The sequence below is a fragment of the Agelaius phoeniceus genome, chromosome 1 (genome assembly GCF_051311805.1).
Source record: "Agelaius phoeniceus isolate bAgePho1 chromosome 1, bAgePho1.hap1, whole genome shotgun sequence".
NCBI lineage: Eukaryota > Metazoa > Chordata > Aves > Passeriformes > Icteridae > Agelaius > Agelaius phoeniceus.
In genome coordinates, this window is record NC_135265.1 from 35,296,723 (window position 1) to 35,314,024 (window position 17,302).

The following is a 17,302-nucleotide window of genomic DNA, read 5'->3' on the forward strand; positions in this document are numbered from 1 at the left end:
CTTGGTTTTGTGTAAGGTGGTAAGACTTAAAAGAAGTTGGGCTTTCTTCTTCTTTTCTTCCTACTTTTCAATATTTGTTTCCTCACATTCCATCTTCAAACAGCTAATCTGTATCCCCTTCTTCTTGAATAGCATTATCCTGACAACAGAGCAGTGAAAAAAGCAGAGACTGCAGGACTTCTAACAATGCCACAGGGCCCCAGGAATAGGAATGCCCTGAAAAAAATGTGCTTCCATCCAGCTGCCCTTCATATTGTTGTCTCCCTATCCAATTTACTAGAGAATTTCCCACTGGCTCTTGGCTCATTCCCAAATGAGAATGTAATCTTTTAAAGATTACACTGCATAATGGAGGGACAAGGAGCTCTTTATTAACTGGGATGGGGAGTCACTTGCTATTAGGCAAGGGAAGGGGATGGGATGTAGCAGTGTTTTGTGAGCTCTGCTTTCTGCTCCTTCTTGTCTTGTCAGCAGCAGGATGGCAGGTTGGGAGTGGGAAACCACTGCAGCTGCAATGTAGAAAAAGAAATAATTCAATGTAGCTTATGATTATGGCAATTACTTTTATAACATGAGGGATTATGCCATAACTATTATATTGCCAACAAGATTAAATTACTAACCTAATACCACAACATGTTTTCCAGGAAAATAAAAAAATAATTCTGCTTGTTCCAGAGTTGATGCATTCAAAGAGTATTAATACAGTGTCAAAGAGATGAGCAACCAAGGAACCTGCAGTGCTGTCTGTACAGACATTGTCTGGACTGGACCCCTGTCACTTCCATGAACTCTGCCAGCTAGACACCCTCACCCTTTCTGGGATGTAAAGCAATGTGGTACTCTGGTAATTTTAAATGCTCCTTCTCCTGTCAAGCAGATAAGCTTCTGGCAGTAATTGTTAGTAAAGAAATAATTAGAAGCTGCAGCTGCAATGGAGAAATTCTTGAAACTTCACGAAGAGACCAATTTTGCTCATGTAAACCCACTGAACTGATTGGAAAGCTTAAACTTCAATGTATTTTCATACTGGGCTCTTATTTTTACTACATAGTTTGAAAATATTGCTCAATACAATGAATATCTTTATGTGAAATAATTTTAGATCATCTCTAGTGTGAAGTCATTTTTCTTGAATATGCAAATTGCTGAAATGCAATATGCATTTTGAGACAATTTTTTTCTGGAATATGCAGTGTGTTTTTCAATGGTTTTTAAAAAATATTTTTCATCTACATGCATAGCAAGGTCATAAATGAGAATTTGTCATATAGCTGGTACAGATACAGCCTCATATAGAATGTTCATAATAGGAGTACAAGCTAACTTAATTATGCAGGAAGAGCAGTTTCCTTTTGTTCATCAGCTGGAAAATTAGTAGAAAATTTAATTTTGGAGACTTCAGAGATATATCATGTGTTGATCATTATGAGCAAATTAACTGGCTTTATGGAAAAGCCAGTTCTGATTCTGAAGAGAAAAGCAGGTTAACAATATAATTCTACAAATATTTTTATTACTTTTTATTTGGTATGTGATGAATGATACCTCAAACAGTTGTTTTCATTTTTTCTGCATGTACATTTAAGTCTTCTCACCATTGTGCTTTATGAAAATACCTGTTGTTACACAAAGATATCGGAAACATTTGGGAAGACTGGACATGCATTTGTAAATCAACCTCTTCTTTTTCTGCTGAAGAACTGGAGTTATGGATATCAAATTGAGGTCAAACAGGAGCGTGTTACTGTATTATTTTGTCAGGATTAGAAACCTCTGAATGACAGCCTATACCTGATTTTATTCTTTTTTTCCTCCTCCTTTACTTCTGAATATGTAAACACAGAAAGAAGCAAATATGGTTTCATGGTGGATATTTTTGTTCTGTAGCAGATACGACTAGTGCAGCATGCAAACTGTTTGTCTCAATGACACAAACTCTTGGCTTTTTGACCTTCCTATTCATTTGAGCTTTGAAGAGTCACCTTAGGCAAAAGGTATTCTCAGTTACCTTCTGGGACTGAGAGCTCTGGGCACTATTAAGAAGGTTTTATTGTAAGATGGTTTCATAATTTCCTTGTAGTGTCTAACCAGATGAACAAGGTTTTACCTCTCTTTGATAACTACAAAACATTTTTAGTCAGGTAAGGGTATATTTCTAATCCCTTGGCTTGTATCACTTTAAGACCGTTGTGTTTCCAGAGAGACATCCTGTATTAGTCTCCTCTGAGGGCTTTTTATTTTTGTCCCTGGTGCATTAGTTCCTAGCTGGTAGAAACAGTTACACAAGAAATCAACCTGTTTTCTTACATCTCCTATGCCCAGGGCATATTAATAAGTCTGTGGTTGCTGCTTGCTTTTAGAAAGAAGGTCAGTGTGGGTTTATTGCACATCTGCCAGTAGTTTGCAAAAGGCTGGATCCTCATAGTGACCTGTGTGCCCACCAGGCAAGTGTTACCTTTCACAGACTGCGAGGAGGGAACCATAACCCATGGAAAGGGGCCCAGCAAATGCCTGAGGCCATACCTCAAGCTGTCACAGGGGTTTCACCAGTTCTTGCCGTTCATTTGCTTTCCTGACCTCTTTGCATCGTGTGCTTAAGCACCTTAAAACCAGCCTGTGGCTCAGGGCTTTAACTGCAGGCGGCACTGCAACATGATCTGCTGGAAATTGTAAAGTCACTGATACAGATTTGGGTGGACTTCTGTGTGCCCCCTCACTGTTAATAGGTAACAAAATATTAACATTTCAGTTTGATGGGGGATTTTTTTTGTGTGAGCCTGTGCTTGACCGCCATCAACACACAGGTGTAAAATTATTTCAGTTACAGGAGAAGTACTTGAATATCACCTAGATACTGGTGTGTTCAGAAGGTCTGGAAGTAAAATTGGATGGTTTTCTTCATTTTGTTGGTGTTACAGCATGAGCTAGTTTGAATATAATTTTTTCTTTCTTTTCTAGAAATATTCCAGTGGAATTATTTTCAGCGCCAAAGGGAAATTTCTGTAAGACCTTGTCATAGGCCATGTTTTTGCATTTTTCTTGTTTTCCTGCCAATCTGTAACCTCCCTGTCTTTCTAACACTTGGAAAACTTTCTGCATATTTATGTCAGTTTCTGTGTCAGCTGATGTTGAAATAGGTTTCAAAACCACAGCCTGAACTTTTATTTACCCAAATATTTAGCTTTCAGTTTAACCTGACCCTAGACTGTGCACATCTGAGTTAAAGTAGCCCAACAAATCAGCTACTTTCTACCTCCCCTGACATGCGACTGGCTGTGTGGATACTCTTGGCTTGCCCTAAATATTATGAAGGGAGGGAAATAAGCATGGAAAGGTCAATGCTGCGGTTTACTTGAAGGACAGTGGTTTGTTATAAGCTGCTGTGACTCAATTATTTTTGATACTCTGTTTATCATATCTCAGCTGAAAGATGCTAGGAAAGCTTCTTAGCTAGAAGAGGCAGGTCTCACCAGCTTTTGTTTTCATGAAGGAACATGGACTATAAACTGCTTGCATGAAGCATGCTACTTGCTGTATGTTTGCAGAAGACTTGTGTTTGGATCCCATCTTCAAGTAACACTGTAGAGCACATAACTTCTAAATTATGAGCTTATTTTGACATTAAATCTTTTCAGCTGGATGATTTTTTTGTTGTTGTTGCTTTAAAACAACGGGTATTTTTACAACACATGAGTATAACATAGAAAGTATTTAGTTCCTTGCGATGATTTTGTTGCTGGATGTAGAGACACGGCACTAGCATCTAGCAAGCAAATACATTCCTGTGGTGTTTTCAAAAGCATATGAGAAACCATATGTTTTCATAGGAAAACAGCTGTTACCAAGCATATGCTTTCTGAGATAGAGTGACACATTAAAAGGGCAAAGTAGGACCACGGCTTGTCTTCTAAGTTGAATAAAGCTGGCAATAACTGTCTCTTTCAATGTACAGTGGCACTGCATGTAGATATTGCCATGTGGAGTTGTAGCTGGAAGGAGGGAGACAGATTAACATCCACAGTCTGCAGCTTGGAAGAGACAATATAAATCTCTGTCCTGCTCTGAGCTGTGAATGCCTCTGTAGGAGTTATAGTAACAGACAAATTAGCATAATGTAATTGGCTGGCAAGGTCAGCCCCTCTCCAGGAGCATTAGCAGTGTTTACTGTAAGAAGAGACAGACCAAGTATTGTAGGGTAGTACATTGTCTGTCCTTTTTTGAAGGAAGAATAATAATTTTGTACTCCCTACATCACAGACTTCACCATATCTTATTAAAATTCTGACGATCATATTTCTGCCTTAAAGCAAATAATCTAACAGAACAACAATGTATATTCTCTACTATCACACAAATCTTTATTCTTTATGGTTTTGCTTTGAACCTCATTGAGTTTTCTTTTCTCTCTTTCTCTGTTGAATGGTTTTTCTCTGGATGCTAAACTTCCATATGCATCCCTGCCAATACCTAATAAATCTTGTTGAGAGAATTAAAATTTCTGGTCTTATTACATGGGACACAATTAGTAAATCCAGAAAAACTTATCAGCTTTCTTGTTTGGCTCTTTGAAAATAAAAACTCTGAGCAAAATTCTGGGCCAGCTCTAGCAATCCAGACTCACAGAATCCAGCTTTGTAAACCAAATCACATCTGTAGGGTGAGAAATGTGAGGTGATGTGTTTTGAAGGAGACCTTCCACTGAGTCACAAGGAGCTCTGGCTTTTCAGCCTTTGCTTTCAAAAATGAAAATTTGTAGCAAGCATTTGAAATGAGTTCAAGCATTCCTTTATGAAAATGTTTGAGAAATGTCTTTCAGAATTTCATACAGAGGTCACATTGCCTTTTCCTATATAACCAACAGGAATGGTGAAGATTGTGATATTTAATACTGTCTGTGTCAGGGAGCTGCCACTGTAATTTTCCTAGACAACTGACAGAAAGGCTAAAACACACAGAATCACCTTCTGAGCACTATCTTACTGGAAAACCTCTTTCCTTTTGCTTAGACAGTGTGATCCAATGCATTTCCAGAGCACAGTCCATTCTGTTGTGTTCTGGTGATGAAGAAAAACCAGGTAGCATTTCCTGGAGCCTGCAGTAGCTATTTTTTGAGTCTTGTGTATTAAAAATGTAAGTTAGGTTGGTTTAAAATGAACAGTGTTTAAGGTTAAAGGGTAATATTGCTCTTCTTAATGTGGATACCCAGGAGCTAGCTGCTCTTGAGAACAGGATTGTGGTGCTATTTGTGCAAGGCTGGAACTCCTGACCCTCTTCTCTGCTCTTCAGCTTTCAGCTATCACATTACACAGGTTGTAAACATCCCACTGACAGCCACTTTCTAGGCAAAGCTGCTGTGTGAAGGAGAGGACTCCAAATTAACAGTTCTCCAAGTGTAGCTAGGTTGTGGCTCAAGGATGCCTGCCTGCCCTGTTTAATTCATGGCTTAGCTGAAACTCCTGCCTGAATCATGTTTTTCCTCCTTGAATGAAGTTATCTGTCTGGCTGGGTCACACCAGAAGGACCAATTATACAGGAGGATGAATAATTTTTTACTTAGGAAAAGAAGCATTGTGGCTCCTCAGATGCAGTGAGAACTTCACCAAGGCATTTCAGAAGCATGTGGTACTCCAAAGGAATGGGATGTAATTTCCCCAGGATGGCTCCACACCACATTTAATTAGTGTGACTGGAAGAGTGTACATCTGGATCGTCTGGTAGCATTATCAAATATAGTGCAGCTTCTTTGTTTTTCTCTCCATTTCCTTCACTCGGAAAAGAAGCTGAGCCAAACATATCCAGCTTTTACAACTGAGAATTCACCCCCTTCATCACCACCACCACCACCACCATATAATGTCAGTAAGATTTTTAGCCTGACTCTCCTAAAATGGCTCCTAATTTTTACTACCCGTATTGGATGTACAGCCAGGAATCCTTTAATTGGATACAATTTTCTGCAGATAATGAGCTCCCCTTTTCTGAAGAATAGATCCTGCAATGTTGTCTGGACTCTCTGGATTTGAGTATGCAGTCATTATTCTCCTTTACTGATTTACATGTCTTTCTCTCATGTTTACAGCTACCAAATAACTGTTCTTTTGTCTCACAGTTCTTATAATGGTATTCATTGTATAACTATTTTCTGTATTGGTTGAAGTATCTAGATTATGATTGCTTGTCGTTTTTGTGGGTTTGAAATGCATGCTATTTTAAAGTCCTGTGGAGTTCTCTTAGAAAAAAACCTTCTTCTGCTCTGTCACTGCTATGTTACATTGCCTTCCCAAGTACAATGTGCTGTCTCTAAAATCTATTCCTTTCTCATTACTTCCAAGCACTGTGTAGCTGTTGAAGGTCTTTGTCCTGTTTTACATGTAAGGCAGAAGAATTTGAAATAATTTGATCAAAATCATGCAGTAAATCTGTACAAGGGGGAGGAAAAGGATGGCTGTGCAGTTCCCAGTCTACCTGACCTGCAGAACACATTTGTTCTGTCCGAGGAGTTATATTTTTGATCTTTTCTGCTGTCCCTGTCCTGGGAAGTTGTATGTCCAAGCTCCATACCAGCTTGCTTTCTTGTTCTTTTTCTCATTAACAACAGCTCTTCCAGAGATCTCCATCTGTGTTTAAGACCAAGTCACATGCCTTCGTCAGTGGATGGTCAACTCTGTTTCTTGTAGAAGGACCAATATTGGTTTATCTTTCTTCCAAGCATGTTTATTCTCCTAGTCTTACTATTTTTTTCCCTGCCTCCCTGTCACTTGTTGAAACCAAGGCAGAGGTGGACAAGGGCTGCTTCTCCTCAACCAGACAGCTTACCAGCTTTGAAGATTCAGAGGACACTTCCTTGTAATCTCTGTTTGTCAGTAGCCCTTGCTGTACTCAGCAGAAGTGAACCTCCTTTAACTAGAAATGTATCTAACATTTTGCCTTCAGTGTAGACACTCTGTTTGCATTTCTAAACCTTACCTTTTTTAACTCCTATGGCTACAAGGTTTATAAATTTTTCTCCGAAGGCTTCCAAATTATGAACTTAATTTTATTTAAGTTCTTTCAGTTCAAGATCTAAACTAAACTAGTTCTCCTCTCCCAAAGCACCTACCTAAAATCGATTGAAGTGATTGTGGATCCTGCAAAACTGCATGATTGCCTTTGTGATTACTTCCCAGGAGACCTGGTGAATTCATTTGATCCTGACTTGACGTCTTGGTGTTGCTTTTATGATTTTCACTGATCAAGATGATTTTCCTACCAGCTCACTTGAAAATCCACTTCATTGGTTAAACCTATGATCTCTCATTGTGCTGCAAATGGTTTGTCTGGGTCTTTTTGACAGCACCATTAACCTTCACTCCTGGACCTTTCCCAGCCTCTTGTTTGAGTGCCCATGTAGTACTAGCCTGCCTGGCCCAACACAGCTGGCACAGTGGCTTGGGGTAACAGAATATTTAGGAGATGCATTTTATTACCAGGGTAGCAGCATTTCCACTTGACTTCTTAGCAGAAAAGTTAAACCTGCTGGTTTTCTGCTTGAAACTGCCTGAATGGAAAATCACCGGCTGTTTTGTTGCTACCATCCTTGCTCTCTTTACCAACTGCTCTGTCTAAAAAATGTTCTGGTCATTGAGTGCAGTCAACAGCCAGGGCTGTAACTCATGCATGATGCCAATAACTTATGCCAGTGAAATCAATGATGAGAATTTCAAAGAAGCTTTAAATAAAATACAACAAATTTAGATGCCAAAGTGCTGTCTCTGTGAATTTGCTATTAACAGATTATAAATGGTTTGCATAATGTTGAAAAGCCTAGTGCCTTCAGTTAGAAGTATCAAAGGCTTGTTTAAAGCAATTCCTGGAGGAGTGCCGCCCTCCCCCTCCCAGCTTTCTGTTTCATGATGGATAAAAACAAAACTCCTTACAATAAAGAAAGGAAGGCCAGGTTTTCAACTACCCTCTGACTGGCCTCCAGGTCTGGCAGCTGCTTTTGGATGTCTAATTGCTTGTCCTGCAAAAGTTGACATGCACCTACTTTGAGAAGGTTCTTTGAGTACCCACTTAGTATGTGCGCTCTGTCTGATTTAAAGAAATGAAATAATAGTGCTGGAAAAAACTCAAGCAGAGGTTATAATTCTGTTTCTTTTAATTTTTATCTATTTATTTAAACTTTTCTGGTCTTCTCAATTCATAGATAAGTACTAGATGCAAGGAAACAGTGCAAAGTAAAGGACACTGGACTGGGAGAAAAGAGCCCTTGCATTGAGTCCTGATATTTGGCTAAACAATTCACTTTCTCTTTTTCTTCTTTCCTCTTTCCTTGTTTTGTCTCTGGTCTCTGAGGCTTGTGGACAAGTGTTTTCCCTCAATGTGTCTATATAGGTTTTACCACAGTAAGGCCTTGATTTCAACTAAGGCCTTTAGGAATTACACCTAGTAAGTATCCTAGCAAATTTCTTTTCTTCTTCTCATGGTTCTTAGCAGCCCTTCTCTATTTGAAATGCATGGCAAGCTCCCTTGTTTACAGCAATCTAATGGGACCATAATTCTGTCCCTGAGATAATATTACAGATATAAGTCAGTTTTGCCTTAGACAAAGTTCTATGAAGAATGTATTTTCTTATAAACATGCTTTTTATAAAAGGGTTTGTTGTTTTGTGTTTATTGGTGTTCCATCTGCTCTAGAGAATACATTTGAGAAAAACTAGCTCCAGCATGGCATATAATGTTTCATTAGCAGGCATAACCTTGTTTATTTGCTTTTTAAAATTGTATTTAGAAAAGGAAATCAGTTTGCACCATTGACATGCTGCCAGGTTCCTGTTTATAAATGTCACAATAGGCAACTTAGAAGAAATGAAATAGTCAGTTTATGGCTTTTGCATAAAGAATGACAGAACTGGGTAGAGCCAGGCAGCCAGTTGTGCTCCCCCTGTTTTTTAGCCTCCCAATTAGCAGGAGTTAATGTGGTGTTAGCAGTGCAAAACACCCTGAGTGACCCAAACTGGACTTTGCACACTTAGTGTTACTGATCTTCAGCTGAACAGAAGAAGCTCTTTGTGCTATGTTGCTTTAGTGGCTATATTGGACAAGTAATTGTGCATGAAACAAGCCACCCTGAGGAAAAATGAGAAATATCTGTAGGAAACTTCAAGACATAAGCATGCAATCTGATGTCATCTTTTCCCATGGAGAAGCTATTTCCTTTCAAACTCTGGTGAAACCAATCTTCCAAAGTTTCCTTCTCCTTTAAAATATGTTCCTTTACATCACTTTTTTTCCCTTTGCTCTAGTAAATGGTTTATCATGGGTACCTCTGGTATACACCATATATTACTTACTCTGTGTGTGTAAAGAAGGCTTCATGTATTGCAAGCATAGTCTGGACAGACATGCTGTAAAGGGCACAAGAAGGGTAGTGGGGGAAGAGGGGAGGGAATTGTGGAAGACAAGGGTCATCTTTCAGTATTCATTTCTACTGATAATTAGAGGGCATCAATGAATGACTGTAATTAGATCATGTCAAAAAAATTAAGATAAAAGACCAAAAATTCTAAGTATCCTGCATTTTGTTCACAGCATCAGAGGAATGAGAGCATTAGCTATCAGAGCAGCCAAAGTGGAGGACAGGCATGGAGGCTTCTCTTGCCCGTGGAAGGAGTTCATGGGCATTTCCCTGAGAAGGTGCCAGGAAGGGACTGGAGGAGGTGACAGCGCTCCCTGGGTGCCCCAGGGGCAGAGGCACAGCGGGGCAGGCAGAGCTTGGCCTGCAGCACCAGCAGCATTACAGAGATTTGTGCAGGGCTGTCACCCTTCAGGCAGCGGCCTTAAGAGGATTAGTAGTGCTTAAATGGGCCCTTTGGACTTTGAGTTACAGTGGTGACTGCTAGAGCCTTGAGATGGCTTATACCTGGCTTAGCACTTCATATGTCTGCCCTGTGTCCTGTGCCACGCTGCTTAGCAGTGCTGTGCAGTGTGCTGGAGATTAGCAGATGAGGCTTGCATCACTCAGTGTATCTCAGAAAGCCTTTCTGATAACATATGAACAGCTATTGAAAGAAAACAGGATAAAAAGATTATTTATGGTTTTTCTTTTTTATTTTGTTTTGTTTTGTTCCTCTTGAGGAGCAAGCAGCATGTCTGTGCTTAAGAATAACTCATCCTAACTTAAAACAACAAGGAAGTTTCCCTGCATGTTCCAACACAGATATTTAGGATAAAATTTTGCAAAGCTCCTGCCAGCCCCAGCACACAGGCCTGATCTATTATTTAACAGTTATTGTCTAAGGCTCCAAAAACTGAAGGCATTTTGAAAAAAGGACAATGGTTCAGAGATACCTTTAGAAATGTTCTTTTTTTGTCAATAAATTCTAGTCACGGTGCTCCAATGCCATGTTTGGGTGGCAGTTAACTCTGGTCTGAGAACTGCTGGTGGTCGCAAAGCTGTGCTAAGTCATCTGCATCTGGTCTGTGGAACCATCTTGCCTTAATTACACAATTTATGATAAGAGCACAGAGTGCTCTGTGTGAAATTCAGAGGGTTGACAGAGGTCTGTGATCCAAAAAATTGGAAACCAGTGGCTGAGACTGATAAGTACAGATTCAAAGCTTTATGATTTCAGTGAGAGCAATGTTTCCCTTCTTTCCCCATCTGCCTATCATTACTTGTCATTCTTGAGTAAGGAGTTTAATTTTTCTTTACATTTTTACCCCTTTGGAGATCAGGTTGATAACATTTGACTGAGCAGCCGTGCCTGGGGTTCAAGAAGTCAGATATACCCACACTGCTCCTGGCCTTTCAGTCTCCAGCGCGGTGTGGATAGCTGCCTGGGTCCAGTTTAGGGGGAGACTTTGGATGGGGGCCTTGGGGGCAGGGAAGAGTCTTTCCCCATTCTGGGATACATCATGCCTGCTGTTTCTTGTAATGTGCCATTTTTATCAGGTAGCTGCTAAGTGAGCATTTGCCTTTCTTTGAAATGTTTTGAGGAATAGATCCTTTGGCATGAGTTCTGTATTTTTATGTGTCAGCCTCGCTCAGTGACTTCATACCTCTTGCTAAGTAGGGGAGTTAAATGGATTTTAGCAGTCTGCAATAAGATCTTCATAGTGCTTTGTCCTTATGCTTAATGTTACTACACAGCATTTTCCAGCAGTTTCTTTCTGTGTCCTTTTTTTTTTTCTGGTTTAGTGCTTTTCCTCATTCAAAGCTCTACAGATGTTACAGTTTAAAAAAAAGAGGAAAAGGTATTGCATTTCAGTCTCCACCAAGTTTACACTCACCCATTTCTTGCACAATGGAACTTTTTCTTTTTAGTTTTTATTAATTTAAATCTTGATAGCAGGCTTTCTTTTTCCTGTAAACCTTCAATTGCATTAGTAACATAATTCATTTTTTATCTCTGGTTTTTTCCCTAGTTCCTCGTCTGTGCTTTCTGGCCCTGAGTGGGCAGCAAGCTTCGTTCTGTGCTTATAGGAGTTTAGATTTTGCATGCCAGTAACAGATGAAACAGTTGTGATGGGCTGGCGTGAGGGTGTTTTCCTTCCATTCTGACCTGAGTCAAGAGAAAATAAATGAATTGATGCTGCTTCTGGGGAGACTTGCTAACTTTTGTTTTCAAATTATCTTTTTATCCTGTCAGGAGGGAATTCATAGAGGCTCAGTAATTTTAATGGAGATTATATATGATGAAAAAAATTTTGAAGCTTGCCTTTATTTGCCACATTTAATGTATCATTTTCTTTACAACAATGGCTTCCATGTTTTTAAGCCAGCAGGTTCTTAGGTTGTGTAAGCAGTATGTGCAGTGAGTGAGTGTGTCACTGGAAGCTTCCACTCATGTGTCTTTTATATATTATGAAGTTAGGATCTCAGTAATCAGGCAAGACATGACTTTACACTTCTTAAAAGTGCACATGAAGCTGCCATTTAAATGTGTATTGTCTCAGAATATTTTTCCTTGCTAAAATGTATTCATTGAGAGGACAGGCTGTATAAATTCAAAAGTACTGTTGTATATTTGATTTCTCTCCATAATTTTTTTTAAGTTGATGCTTTTTTCTTGAACTGTGGGAAAACATTTTAAGTTGCTGTGCAGGAAAAAATGGATACATGATATTTTGCATAAAACAAAAATGTGCAAAAATGGTTTTGTTTGTGTTTAAATTGACTGCTTTTTTATTTCAGTTTTTAATGGAAAATACCTTCTGACTTGAGAATTTACATAACACTCAATCTGCAAAATACCTTTATGTATAATTAGTTGTAGGTTACACCTCTATTGATCTAAAAGGTTACACAGAACAATCCTGAATAGTCTGCAGTTCATGTAAAACTAGTGTTTGCAATTCTTGGTAAGCCTCAGTTGAAAAATAAGAGTAGGAAAATAAAAACAGACTGTGGTTCAGAAACTAGATCTTATAGTTTAAAACCACAAACAAACCCTGAAGCTCAGAATATTACAGTAGATTGTGAAGGATGGATCAGTGTTCTTCATCCTTTGATTTCAGTAGATGGTGGTTGATGTGAGGTGGTGCTGTGTGAAATGGATGAGTGTTTCTCTGGAAGAACCAGGGTTTAGGGGAATTGGTGACTGTCTGGGTGTATTTTGCCTGTGTTTGTGTAGCTGTCATTTCTCTGCTGTGCTTGCCAACTGGGTGTGTGTTCTTGTGGAGTGATGTGTAATCCTCTCCACCAGAACATGGAAGCATGACTTCAAGAAGTTTTTAGCCTTTAGAAAAAAGAAGTGTGTTGTCTATCCAAACTTAAATGGTTGCACGTGGGAGAAAAATGCTCAAATGTTTTCTTCAAAGTCTGAAGCAAAAATGGGCCATGAAGTGTAACTGGGGAGAAGTTAATATGATGATGATCTGTATGCTTTCCTCTTGCATCTGGAAAGGTTGAGAATGAACACGTTGATTTAAAAATGGTTTGTGGATATGGTTTATTGCTTTTGGGTTTATTTATTTGAATCTTAAATACTGATGGAGAGTATATACTCCATGAGTAATACTCCATGAGCACATGGTTGAGGGGACCATTTCTATAAAAGCTCTTCAGTGTTATAATTCTAATTTCTGCTTCCTTGGGAGTGACTGGAAACTTCAGTGAGAATGCAACTTAGTCCTAAAGGACATAAATTCCTCTTCATATATTGGATCTTAATTAAGATTCACAAAATTAATCTTAAGAGCATGTCTTTTGTGTCTCTGCAGCTCCTGACATATGGGTGGCCTGCTCCCTGTGTGAACACTTAGGTTCAGTTTATAAAATAGATAATAGTATAAGCTCATATGCCCTCTTCTGATGCTTAAGCACAGTAGAGAAAATACCTGAGAAAACTCCAAGTGTAACTGGAGAGAAGTTATGGGTGTCATACACTCTCAGAGTATGGATGGGTCTTGGGAATGTTAAAAGCAGTGGGAGAGCTCAGTCTGTGTCATTGCTCATGTAGACTTCTCCGAGCTGGAATGCTGGGAGCTCCACACCGAGCATCAAATAATCTTTACCATGGGCTTAAGACCTGGAGGATTATGATAAGGGGAGTCAAAGGAGATTTTATTCACAGATTCCTGGTAGAAGAACACTAAGAACTCCTTAAAAGTAGAGCTGGTAGCAAACAACAGTTCAATATATAAAGTGGAGGTCTCAGTTTCAGTCAATGTTGCTGAGTTCTTCTTCTCTCTATAAGGGCCCAAAGTCAAGTCTGCAAGGAGCTTGTTAATATCCCATCCAGATCCATTCAGAACCAGATGCAGAGCTCAGTGCAGCGAAACCATTTAGGGAGGTCTGAAGACTGGCTGCATCACACATGCAATGAGCCTAGCCTTGCTGTGCTGGTGGTACAGAGTCATTCTGCACATCATGATGCACACAGTGAGATCAGCTGGGCTTAGTGTCAGATCTGCTGTGCAGTACCTTCCTGCTGCATTTTGGAGCATGCTTACTGTCCCTAAAGGATGAACTTCCTTGAACTCCCGTGTAGATTCACAAGCATCTCACTGATGCAAATTATTCTGAGATTGCCAAATCCTTTTCTTATGAATGTTAGAGTCATGCTGAGTTTGACTTTTTGTTGGGAAACCTTAGGCTTTCACTTGGCAGCGTGGTGTATGCTTGCCCAACAGCAGTGCTTGCATTACTGAGAAGAATGGACATCTAAAAGCATTGACTCTGCTTGTACTTTCCATGCACCACATACTCAACCTACTTTTTGAAAAGATGTAGCTTACTGGAAATTGATAAAATTTTGAAACATTGTTGGAAGTTTATGCATTTAAGATAACAACTACAATGTCTTATGGGCAAAAAAAATTTTCCATATCCATCATAATTAATCTGTTTGTACCTTAGAGAGTTCTGTAATTATAGGAGAAAATTGAAAAAGAAGGAAAAGAGAAAGGAAATATCTAATTTAGGAGCACAGGAATCTCATATTAAATCTTTAAGTTCTGCCCTGCCATGGTACAACAAAGTCCAGTAAAACTCTGGGCAAGTGCCAGGGTACCACTTGTCTAAAGCTTGTGATAGATTTCCATCCTATCCATTCCCAGGCCTTGCAGGCTCATGGTACTATACATGGTTCCTTTAGAGATCATTTTAGGAAGAGATAGCATTAAAATATTGACTGTACATGGATAGATATTAGATCTGGTTTTGCAAAATCTGGTCATGATAAAAAAACCAGGTTTGAATCCTGAGCTAGATTTGGCCATATATATTTTTTTAAAACTCAACAGGCTTTTCATCAGAAACCTGTAATGTGTTGAAGAAGTGACATTTTAATAGGAATGTGGTAGGTGAGGGAGAACTTCTTTTGGAGAAGTTTTCGTATATCCAAGGTTATTGCCCGATGGTCATGACATTCTTCTGTGCTATGAAATATTACAGTTAAGGTCCTTGGTCTGGCTTCCTCTTGCAATTCGTACTCCTTAAGTGAATACCTGATCCATAATGTGTAAATTATTTACTGTAAGAGGAACTCAAAGGTGGGTCCTCTTCACTCCAGGTGAGGTGGTGTGACCATTCAACTGTAGGCAGCACTTCTGCCTCTTTATGTGTTAATGAAGACTGGAACAACTCCTGTAAAAGAAACAGAGATCCCTGTGCCCACACTGTTCTGGGAAATCACATGACATATATAAAATTGGGAGATAAGGGGATAACAGCTAATGCCTTCAATTGGGGTCCTCTAATTATTTGCTCTCTTTTTCCATGAGGTGTAGTTCTTTATTTGGCCCATAATACAGTCTTTCTTTAGGTCTGGGATTCAACATGTTGGGTGCCTCTTCTGTTTTCCACATTTGATCAGAGCTCCGAGTTTCCTTTCCCACCAACTTTATCTACCAATATTTTGCAGTGGTTGTATATGTTTCCTAGACAAATTGACTCATAAATTGTAATTTTGAATGAAATAGAACTTTGTTTTTTAATCCTGAGTATTGCAGTGGTTAGGAAGGTACTTTGTGTGAGTCTTAGTGGCAGTGTGTTTATAAGGGGTTTTTTGTTCCCGTTTTCCTCAGCCTAGCATGAGGTGACAATGGAAAGTTTCTTTTCCTCTTGCTGCTAACAATTCACACGTTGATGCCTGATAGGAAAAATAATGCTCTCAAGGTTACCGTATTTTTCATGTGTATACATTGTGGCTTATCTCTGGCTTGAGAGTTTTGTTTGTTTTCAAACGCAGGCCAAGTCAAACCCTGCGGTTTAGCAGCAGTGTGTGTTGTGTGTACAGGCATAACAGCAAGAAGTCCTATTCCATGGCTCCTTCCTTAGCAGTATTCTGGTCTCTCGCTGGTTGTTTGCTCAGTGGATATGTTATCTGTGAACTTCTGTTTTTTTGGTTTTAAGAACTTTTTAAGAGCTCTTAGTTACCTGAAGCAAAGGTTGTATGTGGTGAAATACAGTGTTGTTCTAAGCCTCTGGGATATTTTTGCTCTACAAAATCTGTGGAGGCCAATAGAAATGGCTGTTTCATGATGTGCCATGTACTGTTTGTTAGTTTGGGGCTGTAAAACTTCATTTGCTCGTCAGTCTAAGCAGAGCCAGTACACAGTAAACAGCCCATGCACTAAATCAAGGTGTCATGTGCTCATATCATGTTCAGTCAGGAGAAATATGTGCTAAATATCCCCATTATATATCACAAGACAGAATCACAGAAGCATGATTAGTGAACCTATGGGTATTTTTACCCAACCTGTGGGTATTTTTCCACCTGTGAAAGTAAATATTTATTTTTCATTTCTTTATTGTTGTTGGTTATAATAAGATCTATTGACTTGGGATTTACCAGGAGCCAGTAACTTTTCATGTTGTTGATACTTTCAGATTCCAAATGGAATTCCTGTAGAACAGAAAACCAAGATAAGACATTTATTTATTTATTTATTTTCATTTTCTTCCACCATCTCCCATTTCCCTTCTTCTCACAGAATATCTCCATGCATAACACAGTTGGAGGAGCAATGGCAGGACCTGGGTCCCACCAGCTAACAAACACAAGGATGCCAAACCACGACACCAGCGTTGTGATTCAGCAAGCCATGCCGTCTCCACAGTCCAGTTCCGTCATTACACAAGCACCTTCCACAAATCGGCAGATTGGGTGAGCCCATTTCCATTTTCTCATTTCTCTGGTTCTCTGGCTCCTGCCTGTAGGAGCAGATGTCCTCAGGCCCTCATGCTTCTTAAGGTCCAGCTGCATGCAGGCCCAGATGTTGTTCTAGAGGTTTTTGAAGTTACAGAGTTTGCACTTGACCCTGCCAGGATGAGCAAGGACCCCTGCAGCACCTGTTGCAGACTGTGGGGAATGGCCGGGTTACTCCAGATATGGCACACTGGTTCAAAAAGGACAGAATGCTGTACTTACTGGGAAGTCCTGCTTTCTGCTGCCAGTTTGTTTTTTTTTAATCTTCTTATGATCATAGTGCATGTTTTTTCTATAACTGCTCTGGGAAGAAAGACAAAGTGTTTGCGAAGCTGATCCTTTGACTTCCTTCAGTTGGGAATTCTGGGTTTTCTATGGGTTTGAGCTATTTCCTATGAGGAATGAGGAATGCTGGAAGACAAAAAGACCATCAAGATAAATAGAGTCTGGCACAGTGTAAATAACTGCTCAATTTGTGATGATGGATCCATATTTATTAACATAAATTGACAGTATGGATGCTTATTGTATTAGCTTGAATGCCAATTGAGTGCTAATGCCTGGAGAACTGTATGGACAAAACCACCCAAGTTTAGTATATGTTTACACCTGGTTACTTCCAGTAAGTATGAGATCCTCATAAGTCATAATAACGTGTTTTT

The 17,302-nt window shown here is 39.4% G+C and overlaps 1 protein-coding gene across 4 annotated transcripts in view; it reads left to right on the forward strand.

Annotated features, from left to right (window-relative positions):
• The window catches only part of CREB5 (cAMP responsive element binding protein 5), a 256,868-nt gene that overhangs the window by 66,935 nt on the left and 172,631 nt on the right, over nt 1–17,302 (forward strand). For all 4 annotated transcript variants that reach the window (XR_013181630.1, XM_077176335.1, XM_077176336.1 and 1 more), the window contains one exon: nt 16,426–16,598. Coding sequence is in view for 3 of the 4 variants with exons in the window: in XM_077176335.1 (XP_077032450.1) it covers nt 16,426–16,598 (173 nt within the window). In the remaining variant the exon portion in view is untranslated. The remainder of the gene's footprint in view (nt 1–16,425; nt 16,599–17,302) is intronic.